General features: G+C 48.1%; 1 protein-coding gene across 1 annotated transcript in view; it reads left to right on the top strand.

Moving 5' to 3' along the window:
• Window positions 1-21,720, top strand: part of LOC144753077 (uncharacterized) — a 353,653-nt gene that overhangs the window by 310,877 nt on the left and 21,056 nt on the right. The window contains exon 3 of the mRNA XM_078640867.1: window positions 336-431. Coding sequence (XP_078496993.1) covers window positions 336-431 — 96 coding nt within the window. The remainder of the gene's footprint in view (window positions 1-335; window positions 432-21,720) is intronic.

Here is a 21,720-nt window from a genome sequence, read left to right as displayed (position 1 = left end):
TTCTATTTTAAATAATGTTGTAAATGTTACTTTTTTGAGTAATTGATGTAAATTACATTGCTCATTTCTGTCCCCCACAGATTCAGGTATATGTGTGGTTGCAAGTTGTATTTTATGTAATTTGTGTAATTCATTTTAAATTGTTACCATTTAAATGAAACCAAATCAAAATGTGATTTCATGATTTAAAAACAAATATTTTAAATTATACTCAATAATTATATAATTTCAAAATTCTAGCATTGAAAATATTTAAAAATAAATGTACATTCAAATACATTTAATGAAATTTTTTAGATTTGTTCCTATATGTTACTGTTATTTTTTGCCTCCAGTGATTTCTACGAGAGTGTGCTGCAGTAACAGTGGCTGTCCATGGTTGGTGCTTGACTTACTCCAAGGCTTCGCTGGATTACCATTAAGCCCGTTTTGTAAGTAGAACTACTGCAGCAGTAGTAAGTGTGTATTTTGTGAATTGAAATTGTTTACTTATTTGTCTGTGTTTTTGCATGTGTATATCCCTTTGCTTATTCCTCTTACAATTAGCATAAACCCCACCAAATTATTAGGTGTTATTCTCAATTGGTGGCAGATAACTAAGGCCGGAAGTTTGTGAATTGCATTTTTAAGTACATAAGTACATAAATTAGTACTACTTTACGTACACTAAAATGGCTTTTTGTGAATAGATCACTAGATGCTTCATAAAATGGCCTGCAGTTTCCCCTTCAAGTCACCTAACCGTAGACACGAGTTGACAAATTACTACTGCAAAAGTCATGTTATTTATTGACTAAAAACTCACAAAAAGCTTGACTAACACCACCATGAATCAAATTTGGGAGCAGTAAATACGGTCAAGCATTGTTGCTGTTCCTGACTCTCCTGTGTGCCACTCATGGAGGTGCAGTGTAGGATGGCACATTTGCGTACCTTGGCCATAAATATATTGTCTAGGAATGTAAGTGTGGAGTTATAGAAAACATATAGGGCTAAATGTAGGTAAATGATATTTACCGATTCATAAATACTGAATTTTACCGATTCGGTATTTATGAATCGGTAAATATGAAGGGGGGGAGATGTAGGTATTTCCAGATGTGGAAATACCGAATCGTTAAAAATCGGTATTTACCGATTCGGTAAATACCGAATCGGTATTTCCTATTGATTCCTATAGGCTGTGAAGCCCATAGGAATCAATAGGAAATACCAATTCGGTAATTACCGAATCGGTAAATACCGATTCCAGCAAGGGTGCAGGGGGTGTCACTTTGACACCCTCTGGCACCCCAAAAATAGGCATGTGCGCCATGTGGCACACAGACATGCCCTAAGGGCATGTCTGTCTGTCACATGGCTAGGTGTGCATGCACACATGTGCATGCACACCTGGATTCGGTATTTTAACACCCAATTGGATTGGGTGGTAAAATACCGAATTTGTAGGGCCTTTGGGACTCAGAAGAGTCCCACCTACATCTGAAATTTACCGAATCGGTAAAAATACCAATTCGGTATTTTACAGAATCGGTAAATATACCGATTCTGTAAATTTACCGATTCTATAAAAGTATGCCCCTACATGCCGATTCTTAAATACCGGTCGGTAACGGCCGAAATCGGCCGTTACCGACCGGTATTTAGGCTCCTACATCTGGCCCATAGTTACTTAAATATAAAATTGTTGATATTTTGGTCCTTGTTATTTTGCCAACAATATTATGGTAGGGTGATATATCCTCCTCAATATTTGATAGTAATATAGGCTGGTTTGAAAAGAAAGAGTGGAGAGGGGACCCGTAAAATTACAATCTCTGCAGTTTTTCTTAAATTATAAATGTTGCGTGATTAACCAGATAGTAGGACCGGTGGACACAAATTCTGTAAACATTAACTGAGCCTCATTTATGAGGTTTTGACGTACGGCAGTAATGTCGGAATCTTGCTGTGCTGTCCTACCTCACTCAAAACAACAAGCATTTACAATGCAACGGTCTCGCATTTGCCAAAGTTAGAGCTATTGGCATTGTAAATGACAAAATTGTTATTTATGTGTTGGTTTTGAAAACAGATAAATAAATGGCATTGTCATTTACAATGTCAATAGCTTAATCTCTCGCAAATGCGAGACCTATTGCATTTGCACTCACCCACAGAGAGCCACACACACAGAGAGCCCCACACACACACACACACACACATAGCCCCCCACACACAGAGAGAGCCCCCCACACACACACAGAGAGCCCCAAACACACACAGAGAGCCCCACACACACGCAGAGAGCCCCCCCCACACACAGAGAGCCCCACTCACACACACAGAGAGCCCCCCACACACACACACAGAGACCCCCCCACACACACAGAGCCCCCCACACACACACAGAGCCGCACACACACACACACAGAGCCCCACACACACACAGAGCCCCACACACACTATGTGACCCCAAACACACCTAGCCCCACACACACAGACAGAGCCCCACACACACACACACAGAGATCCCCACACAGAGCCACCTACACACACAGAGCCACCCACACATAGAGCCACCCACACACAGAGAGCCACCCACACACAGACAGACAGAGCCACACACACACACAGACAGAGCCACACACACAGAGCCACACACACACAGAGCCACACACACAGCGCAGAGGTCTACTCCTTTTTATAGCTACGGCTAGAGATCAGCATTAATGGCGTACCAGGGGAGAACGCCCTGAGCTGGAGGAGCTACCACGATATGCCAGGCCCTAGAATGTCGCCTGTCAAGGTACAGTCTGGGCACGAAGAGACCCGGTGCACCCCACCCGCATATTGTCGGGGCGGTACATCTGCAGCATTTACAGGGCATGAAAAGGCGGCGTGCAAGAAAGACAGGCGGCGGCTGCCGATGACGTGTACTGCGGGGAGACTCCCTTGGATGTGCCTTTCCCTGTGACCTGGGGCCCTCCCCTAACTGCATCAGCCTGGCTATAAATAGCCCTTCGATGGTCTTTGCTACGCTTCCAGTTTGCACAAGCACTGAAGGGAAGGGGCCCCTTTAGGGGGGCGCGGGACGGTCGACCGGCCGTTCCCATCGAGAGTACATATCAAACGCCCTACCTTTGCAGGAGGCAATCGCTCTCCCGCCAGAGGGGTTGGTTGCAGCGCAGATAAACACGCACTTCATACACGTATTTACCGAGCAGAGGTCATGTGGCTGCGACAACAGTCAGTGAACGGGACAGGGGGTGACAAGGCACTTCTGCGGGTACATCCTGTATCCAGGAACGACCCGCACTGGAGCAACCACCATGAATGAACGCCTCCGGTTTCCAGCAGAAACAGCGGTGAAAATGTGGCCTGGCGGCTGCACCGAAACAAACGTTTGAGGGCCGCCCTTAACCCACAAACCCTCTTCTTGCCTTGGACGTCAAGTGCCGACACATGAATCGATTTAAAAGCGTGAAGGATAGCTGAGACCCCAGCCGGCATCCATTAGTGAGCGGCCTACCAATGCACTATTCTGAATAAAATAAAATAAGTCCTATAGTATATATTTAGGTGACATGTCCTATGCGAGGGGCACAGTGCCGATTGCCTAAGTCCGCATGCTGTATATTCTAACCAATGATCATATCAAGTTCGACTCTGAAGGCCTCCGCAGGTGCCATCTCATACTATCTGCAGTGGGTTCAACGGACGGCAACACACACGGAGGCGAGGAGCTTGCCATCACTGGGCTGGCTTGCGTGCTCTGAAGTGCCCCTATCCCGAGTGTGCGGGGAGGTGCGGCGCAGACGCCTCACGGCAGCAGACGGCGGCTGGCAGCCTCCCTCGGAACCCCCTATACAACGCGCAACCAACGCACCCAGAGCGCCATAATTGGAAGGGAATTGCTCATTCAAACTCGTACTCACAAAGTGAACTTGCTTCGTGTGCCTACCCGCTTCGGGCCCCTTAGTTAGCTGAAAGTTACATTGCACGCTCTCTTAAACGGCGTCTCCTCCCTGGGGCTTTTTCAGACTCCTGCCTCCCCCACCACCTGTATGGAGAATGGCACCTGAGCAGGGAAGATCGTAACAAAGCACGCCCCTCATCACGCTGCCTGCACGTGCCAGGCGGCCCTCTGATTGGTTAATAAGGAACACCAATCAGAGAGCCGACTTGAGCGTGCAGGCAGCGTGATGAGGGGCGTGCTCTCTCCTGATGACGTCAGGGAGAGAAAGAAGAACAAAAACATACCCCTCTGTCCGAAAAAGACGGGGCTTAACTTAAATGGAGTGACGCCCCTCTCCTCCAATGGCTGGCCAGCATTTACGAGGCCAGCCAATGGAGAAGAGGGGCGGGTTTAAGCCCCCAATACTGTAAACATTCAATCTCGGCTGCGCGAACACTGCTGCGCAGTGTAACGCTAGGCCGAGACCTAAAAAGGAATGCACGTAAATATGCCGGGGCATATTGCACCAACGGAAGGTAAAAAAACTGACATTCCGGCAGCGCAAAAGTGCTCATAAGTGAGGCCCTAACTGTTCAAAAAGTATCATGTTCATTTGATCCCGTTCACTGTGGCAGCTTGCATGCCTTCCAGGGTTTTCGTGCATATATGTTTTTTAAAGCACAAAAACACAGGAATGACATATACAGGCACATGCATCAAAGCATTTTGCGATCACAAACGGTGCGAATCGCAAAAATCGTCCGTTTGCGATCGCAAAAATTGCTTTTGGAATGCATGAAACAAGTAGCCCCTCGCAATTTAAGAAATCGCATAATTTGCGATTTCTTAAATTGCGATTGCATTTAAGGAATAGCAATTTGCGATTCCTTAAATGCAATGCAAGAAAGTAAAAAGATTTGCGATTTCGCAATTAAGAATCGCAATTTACCATCACATGTGTGCGTAACATGGGTGCACATATCAATTTCAGGGGTGCAACAGGGTGTCCTTTGGACACCCCTGCACCCTTGAAATCGCATTCTCCATTTGCGAATCGCTAATTGCAAAATGAAAATGTCTTCCCATTCATTCCTATGGGCCTCTAGGCCCATAGGGATGAATGTGGAGGGATTCCTTAATTGCGAGTCGCAATTTGCGAGTCGCAATTAAGGAATGTTTAGAAATCGCACATTTTTCTGCAATTTCTGCATAGGCATTTGCGAATTCTTATTTGCGATTCCTTAAAAATCGCAATTAAGAAATCGTAAATGACTACTATAATGCATGTACCTGATAGTGCCTTTTGTTATTCTTGTGAAAGTTTTGTGTATCCGCAATGACAAATAAATTGAGAATATAGTGTTTGGCAGGAATTAATTAAACAATTCTTAGAAACGCCCGCAAATGTAAAGGCTGCATACACAGTGTCCCTTGCAGAGAGCATGCCACGCTCTGCGACAAGTCCAAAGTCAACATCCCTTTAAACAGAAATCATGTGAGCTAAATCCCAGCCAGGGGCGTAACAAACGCCCCCGCAGGCCCCGCGGTGCGGGGGCCCCACTCCCTTCAGTAAATGAAGGGGGCCCCGGCCCCCCTCAACTCTTCTGAGAGAGGCTTGCTTTGCACTGAAGCAAGCCTCTCTCCTCTGCGTCTGAAGCAGGTGCAGGCTGCAGCCTGCTCGGAGCCCCTCGCCCCCCTCCCACTGACTGAAGGGAAACAATGTTTCAAGTGACATTGTTTCTCTTCAGTTAGAGCACGAGGCCCGGAAAGAGGATGTGGGTGGGGGCCCATTTGAAGCAGGTGAAATCTGCTCTATGAGGGTACAGTCGTGGATCAGGGGGACCTCAGTCTCAGTTAAGATGTGGAATCCAAAAATGTGCACGAGGCAAACCATTGCGCCTATAAAAGGGCAGTTTTTACGAGGGCGCTGGGGGTCCTATTAAAAGTGTCCCGGTAACTACAGGAGGGGCCACAGAGACTTGTGCTCCCCTCATGTCACATGGACTGTGCAGTCAAAACGTCAACATGCTCCGGGGGTCAAATGGACATTGAGCATATTTCAGTTAAACTTTCAGGATGGCTATCAAATATGCAAATCATCTCATTTAAAATTAATCATGCGTGAATTCATTTTATAAGTAGTAATTGTGGATATCCTGAAGACCTGACTGGACTTTACTCTTCAGTGAATCCACAAGTCAAGCCTTAGTCTGGATTGACCCTGGCGAATCCAGGGGCCCCTCAAAGCGCGAGGCCCTCGCAATCATCTCCCTCATAACTGCCCCAGTTGTGTCTATTACAGACTGACAACACACTGAGATCATAGGGGCCCCTCCACAAAAGCCTTTCTGAGTTCTCCAAGAGTACCACAGGATTTTACAGACGTACTACAGGAGTACCCCAGGAGTCCTACGGGAGTAATACAGGAGTATTACAGCAGTACTACTGGAGTACTACAGGAGAATTACCGGAGTTCCACAGGTGTACTACAGGAGTACTACAGGCGTACTACCGGAGTACCACCAGAGTTCTACAGGAGTACTACAGGAGTAATACAGGAGTACTAAAGGAGTACCCCAGGAGTCCTACAGGAATAATACAGATGTACTACAGGAGTCATACAGGAGTAATTCAAGAGTACTACAGCAGTACTACAGGAGTACTACAAGAGAAAACGAGTTCTACAGGCGTACTACAGAAGTACTACAGGTGTACTACCGGAATACCACCAGAGGTCTATAGGAGTACTACAGGTGTACTACCGGAGTACCACCGGAGTTCTACAGGAGTACTACAGGAGTACCCCAGGAGTCCTACAGGAGTAATACAGGAGTACTATAGCAATACTACAGGAGTACTATAGGAGAATTACAGGAGTTCTACAGGCGTACTACAGGAGTTCTGTAGGAGTACTACAGGTGTACTACCGGAGTACCACTGGAGTTCTACAGGAATACTACAGCAATACTACAGGAGTTCTACAGGCATACTACAGGAGTAGCGCAGGAGTTCTATAGGATTACTACAGGTGTACTATCGGAGTACCACCCGAGTTCTACAGGAGTATTACAGGAGTACTACAGGAATACTACAGGAGTACCCTAGGAGCGGGGGAATAACTATCGTCCCGGGATCCCCCGCGGTACGGGGCGGCCCCACTCTCTTCAGTAAATGAAGGGGGCCCCGGCCTGCTCAGCTCTTCGGTGAGCGCTGTGAGAGAGGCTTGCTTTGCTCTAAAGCAAGCCTCTCCCCCTCTAATTATTTACAACAAGGGGTGGTGAGGGACAGAGTCTCTGAATTAAGCAGAATACTCTCACCCAGTCAAGAGATCAGGGCTAGATCCAACACCGTTTTTTAGCTCATTGCACCATCCCAGTTTCAGAACCTGGCTGTATGCAAATTAGTCTGTTCCTGTCCCAGTGCATGATGGGAACAGGGCAAACCAAACTACAAAAGCCAATTCTTACACTGGGAAGGAAACAAGCTTCCGGGGACCGGTTTCTGGCATTACAGCCGTCTTCGGCCCGGCTTGCTTGAATCCTGATGGTGCAATGAGCAAGGGACTCATGTCTGAGTATACCCTTCCACGCTTAGGGTGGACAAAATTATTTACAACAAGGGGTGGTGAGGGACAGAGTCTCTGAATTAAGCAGAATACTCTCACCCAGTCAAGAGATCAGGGCTAGATCCAACACCGTTTTTTAGCTCATTGCACCATCCCAGTTTCAGAACCTGGCTGTATGCAAATTAGTCTGTTCCTGTCCCAGTGCATGATGGGAACAGGGCAAACCAAACTACAAAAGCCAATTCTTACACTGGGAAGGAAACAAGCTTCCGGGGACCGGTTTCTGGCATTACAGCCGTCTTCGGCCCGGCTTGCTTGAATCCTGATGGTGCAATGAGCAAGGGACTCATGTCTGAGTATACCCTTCCACGCTTAGGGTGGACACAATTATTTACAACAAGGGGTGGTGAGGGACAGAGTCTCTGAATTAAGCAGAATACTCTCACCCAGTCAAGAGATCAGGGCTAGATCCAACACCGTTTTTTAGCTCATTGCACCATCCCAGTTTCAGAACCTGGCTGTATGCAAATTAGTCTGTTCCTGTCCCAGTGCATGATGGGAACAGGGCAAACCAAACTACAAAAGCCAATTCTTACACTGGGAAGGAAACAAGCTTCCGGGGACCGGTTTCTGGCATTACAGCCGTCTTCGGCCCGGCTTGCTTGAATCCTGATGGTGCAATGAGCAAGGGACTCATGTCTGAGTATACCCTTCCACGCTTAGGGTGGACAAAATTATTTACAACAAGGGGTGGTGAGGGACAGAGTCTCTGAATTAAGCAGAATACTCTCACCCAGTCAAGAGATCAGGGCTAGATCCAACACCGTTTTTTAGCTCATTGCACCATCCCAGTTTCAGAACCTGGCTGTATGCAAATTAGTCTGTTCCTGTCCCAGTGCATGATGGGAACAGGGCAAACCAAACTACAAAAGGCAATTCTTACACTGGGAAGGAAACAAGCTTCCGGGGACCGGTTTCTGGCATTACAGCCGTCTTCGGCCCGGCTTGCTTGAATCCTGATGGTGCAATGAGCAAGGGACTCATGTCTGAGTATACCCTTCCACGCTTAGGGTGGACAAAATTATTTACAACAAGGGGTGGTGAGGGACAGAGTCTCTGAATTAAGCAGAATACTCTCACCCAGTCAAGAGATCAGGGCTAGATCCAACACCGTTTTTTAGCTCATTGCACCATCCCAGTTTCAGAACCTGGCTGTATGCAAATTAGTCTGTTCCTGTCCCAGTGCATGATGGGAACAGGGCAAACCATTGCACCATCAGGATTCAAGCAAGTCTGGTCTGCCCTGTTCCCATGATGCACTGGGCCAGGGACAGACTAATTTGCATACAGCCAGGTTCTGAAACTGGGATGGTGCAATGAGCTAAAAAACGGTGTTGGATCTAGCCCTGATCTCTTGACTGGGTGAGAGTATTCTGCTTAATTCAGAGACTCTGTCCATCACCACCCCTTGTTGTAAATATTTTTGTCCACCATAAGCGTGGAAGGGTATACTCAGATGTGAGTCCCTTGCTCATTGCACCATCAGGATTCAAGCAAGCCGGGCCGAAGACGGCTGAAATGCCAGAAACCGGTCCCCGGAAGCTTGTTTCCTTCCCAGTGTAAGAATTGGCTTTTGTAGTCTGGTCTGCCCTGTTCCCATGATGCACTGGGCCAGGGACAGACTAATTTGCATACAGCCAGGTTCTGAAACTGGGATGGTGCAATGAGCTAAAAAACGGTGTTGGATCTAGCCCTGATCTCTTGACTGGGTGAGAGTATTCTGCTTAATTCAGAGACTCTGTCCATCACCACCCCTTGTTGTAAATATTTTTGTCCACCATAAGCGTGGAAGGGTATACTCAGATGTGAGTCCCTTGCTCATTGCACCATCAGGATTCAAGCAAGCCGGGCCGAAGACGGCTGAAATGCCAGAAACCGGTCCCCGGAAGCTTGTTTCCTTCCCAGTGTAAGAATTGGCTTTTTTAGTCTGGTCTGCCCTGTTCCCATGATGCACTGGGCCAGGGACAGACTAATTTGCATACAGCCAGGTTCTGAAACTGGGATGGTGCAATGAGCTAAAAAACGGTGTTGGATCTAGCCCTGATCTCTTGACTGGGTGAGAGTATTCTGCTTAATTCAGAGACTCTGTCCCTCACCACCCCTTGTTGTAAATATTTTTGTCCACCATAAGCGTGGAAGGGTATACTCAGATGTGAGTCCCTTGCTCATTGCACCATCAGGATTCAAGCAAGCCGGGCCGAAGACGGCTGAAATGCCAGAAACCGGTCCCCGGAAGCTTGTTTCCTTCCCAGTGTAAGAATTGGCTTTTGTAGTCTGGTCTGCCCTGTTCCCATGATGCACTGGGCCAGGGACAGACTAATTTGCATACAGCCAGGTTCTGAAACTGGGATGGTGCAATGAGCTAAAAAACGGTGTTGGATCTAGCCCTGATCTCTTGACTGGGTGAGAGTATTCTGCTTAATTCAGAGACTCTGTCCATCACCACCCCTTGTTGTAAATATTTTTGTCCACCATAAGCGTGGAAGGGTATACTCAGATGTGAGTCCCTTGCTCATTGCACCATCAGGATTCAAGCAAGCCGGGCCGAAGACGGCTGAAATGCCAGAAACCGGTCCCCGGAAGCTTGTTTCCTTCCCAGTGTAAGAATTGGCTTTTGTAGTCTGGTCTGCCCTGTTCCCATGATGCACTGGGCCAGGGACAGACTAATTTGCATAAGGCCAGGTTCTGAAACTGGGATGGTGCAATGAGCTAAAAAACGGTGTTGGATCTAGCCCTGATCTCTTGACTGGGTGAGAGTATTCTGCTTAATTCAGAGACTCTGTCCATCACCACCCCTTGTTGTAAATATTTTTGTCCACCATAAGCGTGGAAGGGTATACTCAGATGTGAGTCCCTTGCTCATTGCACCATCAGGATTCAAGCAAGCCGGGCCGAAGACGGCTGAAATGCCAGAAACCGGTCCCCGGAAGCTTGTTTCCTTCCCAGTGTAAGAATTGGCTTTTGTAGTCTGGTCTGCCCTGTTCCCATGATGCACTGGGCCAGGGACAGACTAATTTGCATACAGCCAGGTTCTGAAACTGGGATGGTGCAATGAGCTAAAAAACGGTGTTGGATCTAGCCCTGATCTCTTGACTGGGTGAGAGTATTCTGCTTAATTCAGAGACTCTGTCCATCACCACCCCTTGTTGTAAATATTTTTGTCCACCATAAGCGTGGAAGGGTATACTCAGATGTGAGTCCCCTGCTCATTGCACCATCAGGATTCAAGCAAGCCGGGCCGAAGACGGCTGAAATGCCAGAAACCGGTCCCCGGAAGCTTGTTTCCTTCCCAGTGTAAGAATTGGCTTTTGTAGTCTGGTCTGCCCTGTTCCCATGATGCACTGGGCCAGGGACAGACTAATTTGCATACAGCCAGGTTCTGAAACTGGGATGGTGCAATGAGCTAAAAAACGGTGTTGGATCTAGCCCTGATCTCTTGACTGGGTGAGAGTATTCTGCTTAATTCAGAGACTCTGTCCATCACCACCCTCTTGTTGTAAATATTTTTGTCCACCATAAGCGTGGAAGGGTATACTCAGATGTGAGTCCCTTGCTCATTGCACCATCAGGATTCAAGCAAGCCGGGCCGAAGACGGCTGAAATGCCAGAAACTGGTCCCCGGAAGCTTGTTTCCTTCCCAGTGTAAGAATTGGCTTTTGTAGTCTGGTCTGCCCTGTTCCCATGATGCACTGGGCCAGGGACAGACTAATTTGCATACAGCCAGGTTCTGAAACTGGGATGGTGCAATGAGCTAAAAAACGGTGTTGGATCTAGCCCTGATCTCTTGACTGGGTGAGAGTATTCTGCTTAATTCAGAGACTCTGTCCATCACCACCCCTTGTTGTAAATATTTTTCTCCCCCTCTAAAGCAGGTGCAGGCTGCAGCCTGCTCTGAGCCCCTCCCGCTGACTGAAGAGAAACAATGTATCAACTTACATTGTTTCTCTTCAGTCAAAGCTCACCCAAAGGATGGGGGTGGGGGCCCCAGAGACAGCATTCTCCAGGGCAAAGCTCATATGAGAAGGGATGAGGCAGCAAAATGGTGCTCTCAGGTAAGCACTCTTGTTAGAAGCACCATGTGGGCGTCCGCGGGGGGGGGAGGGCAAGGGGGCCCGAGAAGCGTGCAAGGCAGAGGGGAGAATGGTGCAAGGTAGAGAGGAGAAGGGTGCAAGGTAGATAGGAGATGGGTGCAAGGCAGAGGGGAGAATGGTGCAAGGTAGAGAGGAGAAGGGTGCAAGGTAGAGAGGAGATGGGTGCAAGGCAGAGGGGAGAAGGGTGCAAGGCAGAGGGGAGAAGGGTGCAAGACGGATGGGAGAAGGGTGCAAGGTAGAGGAGAGAAGGGTGCAAGGCACAGGGGAGAAGGGTGCAAGGCAGAGGGGAGAAGGGTGCAAGGCGGATGGGAGAAGGGTGCAAGGTAGAGGAGAGAAGGGTGCAAGGCAGAGGGGAGAAGGGTGGAAGGCAGAGAGAAGGGTGCAAGGCAGAGAGGAGAAGGGTGCAAGGCAGAGGGGAGAAGGGTGCAAGGCAGAGAGGAGATGGGTGCAAGGCAGAGGGGAGAATGATGCAAGGTAGAAAAGGGTGCAAGGCGGAGGTGGAGAAGGGTGCAAGGGGAGGGGGAGAAGGGTGCAAGGGGGAGGGCGAGAAGGGTACAAGGCAGACGGGAGAAGGGTGCAAGGGAGATGGTGATGAAGTTAAAAATCTGTCCCCCCACCCCCCGGAAACATTTCTGCAGACGTCCATGGCAACGCACACTGCTTTGTGAGAGAGAGTGGGCGAGAGTGGAGAGAGAGAGTGGAGTGAGAGAGAGAGTGGAAAGAGGGGGACGAGTGTAGAGTGAGAGAGGAGAGGGAGAGAGAGTGGAGCGAGAGTGAAGCGAGACAGTGGAGAGAGAAGAGAGAGAGTGTAGAGAGAGGGTGGAGAGAGAGTGGAGAGAGAGTGGAGAGAGAGAGTGGAGGGAGACAGTGGAGAGAGTGGAGAGAGAGAGAGAGAGTGGAGAGAGAGAGAGTAGAGAGAGTGGAGAGAGAAAGTGTGGAGAGAGAGAGTGTGGAGAGAGAGAGTGTGGAGAGAGAGTGGAGCGAGAGCAGAGAGAGAGTGGAGAGAGGGTAGAGAGAGAGCATGGGGAGAGAGAGTGGAGGGAGAGTAGAGACAGTGGAGAGAGAGAGAGTGGAGAGAGAGTAGAGAGAGAGAGAGTGGAGAGAGTGGAGAGAGAGTGGAGATAGACAGTGGAGAGAGAGAGAGTGGAGAGAGCATGGAGAGACAGTGGAGAGAGTGAGAGTGGAGAGAGAGAGAGAGTGGAGAGAGAGTGGAGCGAGAGAGAGTGGAGAGATTGAGAGTGGAGAGAGAGAGAGTGGGGAGAGAGAGTGGATAGAGAGTGGAGAGAGAGAGTGGAGAGAGTGGAGAGATTGAGAGTGGAGAGAGAGAGAGTGGAGAGAGAGTGAAGAGAGAGTGAAGAGAGAGTGAAGAGAGAGTGAAGAGAGAGTGAAGAGAGAGTGAAGAGAGAGTGAAGAGAGAGAGAGAGTGGAGAGAGAGTGGAGAGAGTGGAGAGATTGGAGAGAGAGAGAGAGAGGAGAGAGAGTAAAGAGAGAGAGAGTGGGAGAGAGAGAGTGGAGAGAGAGTGGAGAGAGAGAGAGTGGAGAGAGAGTGGAGAGACAGAGGAGAGAGAGTGGAGAGAGAGAGAGAGGAGAGAGAGAGGGAAGGGAGAGAGAGAGTGGAGAGAATATGGAGAGAGAGAGAGAAACTGGAGAGAGAGACAGTGGAGAGAGAAACAGTGGAGAGAGAGACAGTGGAGATAGAGTGGACAGAGTGGAGAGAGAGAGAGATATAGAGTGGAGAGAGAGTAGAGACTAACTGACTCAGAGACTGAATACTGACTGACCGAGAGACTGACTGAAAGAGAATCTGACTGAAAGAGAGAGAGAGAGAGACTGACTGACTGAGAGAGAGAGACTGACAGAAAGAGAGGGATAGAGAGACTGACAGAGAGAGAGTGACTGACTGACTGACAGACTGACTGAGAGAGACTGACTGACTGACAGAGAGACTGAATGACAGAGAGAGAGAGAGAGACTGACTCACAGAGAGAGAGAGAGAGAGACTGTGATGGAATTGGGGTCACAGTGTGTATGAAGCTATGCAATGCCTCTTAAGATTGCTATTGTCTACTAATAAAAATGTATTTTCAAAATGTGCTCTTTGTAGTTACATCTGCTTTTGAAATACTGCATTGTCGCTTTGTCTAATGTTTTAAAACGAAAACGAGAAGGAGCAGTGGATGCACTTTTGTCAAAACTGAACGATGAGTGGGCCCGATGTTGTATATCATGACAGGAGTCTGCATCAGGAAACCCACCTAAAATTGGGCAAACTACCCCGGTCTACTGATGGCAGGGACCCTGTAAAGAATGGACCACCACCTATGATAACCTGCGGGCGGACTAAGCCCAGCCTTTAACTCCACCATCCAGTGTTACTTATAACGGCTGGATTGGTGACAGTGGCGTAACAATCGCCCGCATCCCCTGCAGTATGGCGGGTCGCTGGCCTGAGAGCTCTAGACGGGCACGGAGGATGGGAGGGGGCCCCTTCCATGTAGTTTGCAGGGGGGCCCCCTCAAGTTTCGTTACGCCACTGATCCCAGCCACACCACAGTCAGTAAAAACAGTACTCTTGTAACATTTATCTGCTTTCAGACACGTTTTCGTAGCAGGATAACCCCGTGCACTACGGCAAAGGCACTACCTACCAACATGCACTGCAAAAATGGGTGTCGGAAACGATGTGCAGTAGTGTCCCAACAGAAAGCAGCTACCAATCACAGCCCACACAACCTTGAAATAAATATAATTCTCACATGTCCCGTCTCCAAATTGCCTTTCACTTGCGTTTAAGAATATCTCTCATCACAGGCTGAATTTGCTGTTTTGCGGTCACACAGAGAATCTACAAATTATGGCTTGTAACCTACAGCTTTATTAATTCAGATGCACCGTGATTGGCTTTTTTTTACAGCTGTCCTTTGCCGTTTTCAGTGTCCATGTGTGCATTGAGCTGCAGGCTGCAAGTCTATCGTAATGCTGCTTTTTTCTATCTAATACTCAGCATTGTGTAGGTGGACTTTTCACTGCATAAGTAACCTGAAGGGAAGCTCTCTGCTGGATTATGGGATGACTTGTACAAACAAGCACTAGCAAAGCCAGTAGGCATATTTGCTTTGACAATGTTTTTAGCCAGGTTGTACGGCAGCACAGCTTCTGTTCAGCATAGCTGAAAGTAAAAAAAGAAATTTTAAAAAGAATGCAATTTGCTTTTTTTAGTCCTCGCCTTTCCCAGCGCATGCGCTGCTCTGCGAGACATTTAGTAGGGGCTTCAAAAAGTGGTACCACAAGCTGCTTTTGCTGGCCTAGCGCTTGGGTTCACGCGAGCGAGCATGCCCGCAACCGCCAGCTTTCCATCTGTCTTTCCTCTCACTTGAGTGCTTTCTTAAAGCTCCCCCGCCCCTCCCCTCCCCCGCGTCGCCCTACTTTCACTTTCAACATTTTGTTTAAGATTAGCGCGGTGCCTGCCTTACGGCCACGCGGCTAATTTAAATCATGGCAGCTGCTTCCGGAGACTGCTCAGCTTTCTTTTGTATGCATGCGCCCGAATGTAAAATTATGTTTAAGATTAGCGCGTTGCCTGCCTCACGGCCACCGTGCTAATTTAAATCATGGCAGCTGCTTCCGGAGACTGCAACATCCTCACTTCTACATGCAAACCCAGTCCGCCTTGAAGATCAGACACCCACTGGCTCCAGTCTGGCTACATTACCACGCCGTAACTTTTTTGCGGTGCTCCTCAGCTCAGGGAACCCACACTCTCGCATGTCTCACCACACCATCTCACACCCTCTTCTCAGTCTCTCACCTTAGGACCCCCCACACTTCAGTTCACATTATCAAGCAACCTCTGGTGCTTGCCACCCTCTCCTCCCCATCTATGCAGACACCCCCATACTCCAGACTGGACTCCCACCGCTGGCGGAAGGGTGAGGAGGGAGCCCACATGGAAGGAAAAAGGTCATATGGGAGGCAACATGGACAATGGAGAGTGTGGTAAACAAAAGCGCTATGACGCAGTCAGAGCCAAGCACGTCAAAGTGCTTTTTTTATTATGGCGGGTGCACAGGTAACATGTTAGTGGAGTGAGGGTGGGTGGCAGGGGCAACACAGACAATGGAGGGAGGATGGTGGGAGCAACACAGAAAACAAAGGGAGGGCTGGCGTGGGCGCAACACAGACAATGGAAAGAGGTGGTAACATGGACCATGGATAGATGGCAGATTATAGGGCAACTCGGACAATGGCAGGATGGTGGGTGGGAGGAAATATTTATGCAGCACTTCAAACAGTAATAAAGTGAAAATACACACAAGAAAAATCCCACACCAATTTAGAAAAATAGAGTAACATTGGATAAATTATTAAACACCAAAATGACAAGAATCAAATTAGTAGAACTGGAGATGTGCAATTTTAAAGATTTAAGTGAAAATAATGCCTAAAAGCTCAAAGCGCTAACTGTGGTTATCTGGTTGCGCCAGACTGGTATAAAGTTACAAGTTCAGGCCGACCACGATGGTGCACAGGCCAGATAGAGGGATCAAGTTTGGCCTGCAAAGCATCCTAAATCCTACTTGCGGAGAGTGCGAGATACCGCACTGAGGATGAATCACGTAGCAGCAGTTAAAAGGAGCTGCGGGGCAACGTTGCAAAGACTTGCATACAGATAAGTCATGTAGCTGTTGTTCCGAGGAGCTGCGTGTTTGCGATGCAAATACTTGCATCGAGATGCATCATCCAGCGGATGTTCTGAGGAGCTGAAGAGCTGTGATGCGAAGACTTGCATTGAGATGTGACACATAGCAGCGGTACCGAGCGGCTGTGGAGGTCCTGTGTCGAGATGCATTGTGCATTGGTGCAGATGCAGGCTGCGAGGTGATGAATTGTGCTGCGTCAGTTTTGCTGAGACCACAGCTTGGCTGGCAGAACACATTCAGGCCTTCCATGGCTCCAGGAATGGAGTGGCTCACAGCAGACAGGATCCAGGTGCTGGGTTCAAGGTGGTTGTAGCCGTTCCTGTCCCTGACACTGGGATCAGGAGGTCAGCCAACTAGCTGTTAGAGTCACAATGGAGATCCTGGGATAAAGATGCAGGTCCAGTCCTCTTCACTTAGGCAGCAGGGCAACAGAATAGCAGTCCTTCTTGCAGAGCAGTTCTTCCGAGTCTCCCACAGGTCCAGAGGTGTACTGAAGAGATGTGTCTTAGGGTCCATTATTTATACCTGGTGCCCACTTTGAAGTAGGAGAAGGTTCTGGAGGTTTCTGCCTTCAGAGGTATTTAGAACTTCCTGCCTCACCGTTCTGGCCCCAGCTTGTCTGGGGTCACAAAAGGTTAGGGTCAAAACCATTTGTGAGTGCGCTGGGCAGATCCTTTGTGATGTACAAGTTTGGTAGGTGACTGCTCCTCCCCTCAGCAAGTCAGAGATGGCCCATCCTGCCTGCCACTATCACCCTTTGTGCATTGCTCCCAGACAGCGAGACAAAGACTAACTGCCTGCTACACCTATTCATGTGATCCAAGATACATGCACTAAACACCACATGGTTGAGACAAAAAAATGACAACTTTTAAAAGTAGCATTTTCAGAATTCTGACTTAAAATCCGACTTTACCATTAAAGATAGGCTTAAATTACAATTCCCTAGACACGAAACTTGATATTCCTACCTTCTTCCAATTGAAAGTCATCACTTATTAAATGTAATAGATTTACCCAAAGTTGTCCTATGGGAGAGGCAGGCCTGACAGTAGTGAAAAACAAATTCAGGAGTTTTCATTACCAGGACATGTAAAAGTCAAAAGTACAAAAAAAGAAGGCGTAGGCCTGGCAAAAGGATTGTTTTGCCAAGTCAATATTGATGTTTGAAACTGCACACACATGCTGCAATGGCAGGCTTTAGCCATGTTTAAAGGGCTACTTAAGTGGGTGGCACAATCAGTGTTCCAGGCCTACTAGTAGCATTGAATTTACAGGCCCTGGTTACATGTAGTACCACTTTCTTGGGATGTATAAGGACATTAAATGTGACAGGTGGGTGTAAGCCAATATCACCATGTTTGAAGTAAAGATCACACACACTTTATCACTGATTAGCAGTGTTAAAATACACAGAGTCCTAAGACCAACAAAAAAGAGATTCAGGAAAAATGGTGGAGTAAGACAGGAATGTTTTGGGGGGAGACCACCCTAAGGCTGAGAGGCCTAAAGGGCAACTCCATGACTCAGTGGTAGGCACTAAGCCCACCACTATCCACAGTCCATCCACCTCAGAAGCCCCCAGCTCCGACCAACACTACCAACTTACCGGTCCCTTAACTCCCCTTCCCTCTCCACCCTGAACCCAATGTTTGCAGCCAAACGAACCAAACGGCATGAAAAACAACTCAAATCCCTCCTACCACAGAACGGTAAGCCCAATACATCCATAAATGAAAGCCTAACCCGCCTTCAAAGACAATTCGACATAATCACTCGAGGCATAATCAAAATCCTTACCAACACCAAAGCCTCCCCTATCCCCACCCAACACCCACATGTCCCCTCCCACTTGAAACATCAGTGTACCCTCTCAACTTCCCAATTCCAAAACTAACAGCTCAGCAACCACCATCACAGACCAAGGAGAACGAGCCCTAGGATGCCCATGAGGGAGGCAATGGATCTTGCCAAGTCATATGACCTCAGGACAGCCCCGCCCCCCCCACCAACTCTAACATTCAAGTGATCACCGGAACTGGCAGTGACATCAATTCACCTAGGATTATAAGACCTTCATCACAACTCACTGCTATACCTTTGGCTCCCCCCAGGCCAAAATCACACCGCCAGCTGCAAGGAAAAATGCCTGCTAGTAAAGTGTAGGTCAGCAACCAAACATGAAACAGAGTTGGCTGAGGCCATACTGAGCTATAACATCAACACTGATTTTGTCACCGAAACCTGGCTCAATTAATCATCCTATCCGATCCATGACCTCCTAGTCCTACCAGATTTCTCTATCATCAAGAAGGGCAGGTTAAACTATTGCGGCAGTGGCAAAGCCATCATTCGTAAAAATATCATCAAAATAGCTGAAATAAAAACCCTCACCTACTCAACATTTGAATACCTCAGCACCAACCCAATACAAAAAGACACAAAGTAACGAAATGCCATCTGTTATACCACCCACCAGGACACTCCCCCTCATTCGGGGAACAACTATCTGACCTACTAACACACTGCTCCCTCTCTAACTCCGACAACATTATCCTAGGTGACTTCAATCTCCACTGGAACAACGAGTAGGACAAACAGGAGTGTGAGTGCTGCTAGCGCTGTGGAAAATTAGTGCGTTTTGGTGAACATTATCTGCGCCATCTTGCCTCTTCCCTGATGCCACACTTTTGTCGTGCGCGCCCGCCATTTTAAGATGCCCCGATCAGAACAAACCCTTTTGCATGCCGCTGGCCCCTGACATAGCCCTTTGCCTTCGTTAAGCCCGCACGCTGACCACCCCCTGCTTGCACCTGCCTTGAGTCATAAACCCCTCTCCGGCGCTGCTCTGCCCCAGGCCCTCATCCTGTTCCCAGCGCGACGCCTCCCTGCTTTCCTTTCATGATCTCCGGCCCTTAGATGCAAACCCCTTTTTCCCCGTGTGCCCGTTTTGTCCTCCCCGTTCCCAAGTCGACACCCAGCTCTGCCGATACCATCCTTGCCCCTCCCCGTACAATAGAAAGCTTCCCCCATCAAAGAATCCCCGGGTTGATCAAAGCCCCCACCCCATGAGATCCGATCAAACTCCCCACATTCCGTGAATCGGCGGATTATCCAGCTGCGCGATGCTCATCACCTGTTGTGACTAGGGTGGGGACTTCAATTGTAAATGTGTGTGGGAACAGGCCCAAAGGGGAGTTCCGAGAATGTCTTTTCCATACATCAAAGCTTTAAACATGTATGTGTAATCTGCAATAAAGTCATAAATGTGGATATAAGAGGCCAGGCCTCAGGGATGCAGTTAGAGCACCTCAGAACGATACCTTCTGTCCGTTTCGTTGTGTTCTCCTCCGGAGAGAATAAAAAAACCTTGTTTCCTGCTTTCCAGTCTCCAGCGCCTGCCTCTTCATTGATTTAAATAACTAGAGGGTCACAGAGGCAATACCGCCGGGCAAATATCGATTGTCCCCGACCCGACTGAACTTTTTTTACAATTGGCGTCCCAAGCGTGGGGCCCATCAGCGACTCGTGGATCCAGTGGGAGAGGTCCCGACGACAGAGTGAACGACTGCAACGATCGGGAGAGCTCTTGCCCAATAGACCCTCGTCTGGCAGCCGATCATCCGAACTTCACTAGTTCCGAACAGACCTCTCTCGAGTGATCTACGGTCCTGACTGGGAACCATCAGGAGTGCCGTGAGAAATACGAGAAAAAGAGGACGATCGGGCGCTGGATTCGGAAGACAAGAAACTGTCCACATGGTCCGGGTAAGGTCGTGTTGCCACGACAAATCGAAATTTGTTTTGATTGCTTGATTGTTCAAAATACTAGTATTGCTTTGTTTATTTTTATTTAGAGATTCACTGTCTGCAAACGGAGAAGCAACAGGCTCTCTCTCCCTTTGCAAGCAGTGGAGGATAGGCAGGGTAGCAGCCGTGCTTGTTCTTTTTCTCCCCCACTCAATAATTGCTTGAAACTGAACTGTTGTTCACAAAACTATTGTTTCCTGGAGATTCCCTGTCTGCAAGCAGGGAAGAGACCACCCTTTTTGCAGATAGTGAAAAGGGTAGGTAACGCAGATCTTTGCGGACCTACTCATTCTCCCCATTGTTATTTATTGGTCGTTTGGTTTTATATATTTTTTTTTGATCCATGAGGTATTCACTACCTGCAAACAACGTAGAATAGAAATATTCTGTCTAGTCTTTGCACCTAGTGATAAGATAGGCAGTGCTGACTTTTTAGTCCCTCGTTACGAGCCGTCATGTCTGTCTTCTCCCCATTGATAAATAGCCTGTTTAGCCCGGACCGGGTGTTAGAGGTGGACCATATAGCTCCACTAGAAGGCACCCCTAATAAGGACATGTTCATAAACTATGGGTTAGTCACCATAGCTTATAATAAATTATGGCACAGGTATACCGAAGATAGCCAAGACAAACAGTGGCCACTGGCAGGATCCTTTGACCTTGATAAAATAGAAACGTTAGAAATAGCCTTTCGAAATAATAAGACGACGCCAATTATGCTCGACAGTCTCGGTATGTGGCGCAGAGAGGCTACGAAACGACAGAGAAAAGACGAGGATAAACCAAGTAGGGAAATATACCGACAGGACAACCCCAGGATACCGCTACCCACAACTTATCCCCCGACACTATGCAAAGGACGACCAGACTTAGGGTCAGACCAATGCGCTTTTTGTAGGTATGTCGGACACTGGAAAGCCCAATGCCCGACTCTACTGAGCGTGAGTAAAGGCAAAGGGCCGACAAGAACGACAGACCGACAGTACGAGAAAAAACGCGAGACAGAGAAGAACCCGACTTACATAGACAGACCAGACAGAACCACCGCGTTTGATTATGCCCGATGGCACAGATTTCGCCAGGAAAATCTCAGCGGCATGATCAAGTTCTCCTAGGTCGGGCAATGTCAAGACGGGAACCCAGCCTCGTTTAAAATTCACAGACGGAAAGAGATAATTATGACCAATAACTGTTTTTATATTTGTCTTGGGTCTTTGTATGTCGTACTTGTACTGTCCCCCGTCTGAGTTTGTGTGTATGTAATGTACAAATCTGCGTCACCCCTCTACACGTGTTTCCGTGTTACTCGACCTCTGTTAGCAGAAACCTAGCATCAAAGCAACCTGGAAAGAAAGAAATGGTAAAACAAAATCCGTAGACCATTAATAAACTTGAACTTTTAATTTAACACAACAAACAAGGAATAATAACGATAAACTGTAGAAAATGAAAGTCAAACAGAACATTCGCCCCCCCCCCCATTCTGGAACCTTCCAAAGTAGGGCAGGGTTACGGCTACGCCCAACCAACGGCAACCCATATAAGGCGAGCCCCGCC

Source organism: Lissotriton helveticus, chromosome 5_1 (assembly GCF_964261635.1).
Source record: "Lissotriton helveticus chromosome 5_1, aLisHel1.1, whole genome shotgun sequence".
NCBI lineage: Eukaryota > Metazoa > Chordata > Amphibia > Caudata > Salamandridae > Lissotriton > Lissotriton helveticus.
The sequence above is the reverse complement of the archived record's forward strand: the minus strand, read 5'-3'. Positions and strand labels throughout refer to the sequence as shown.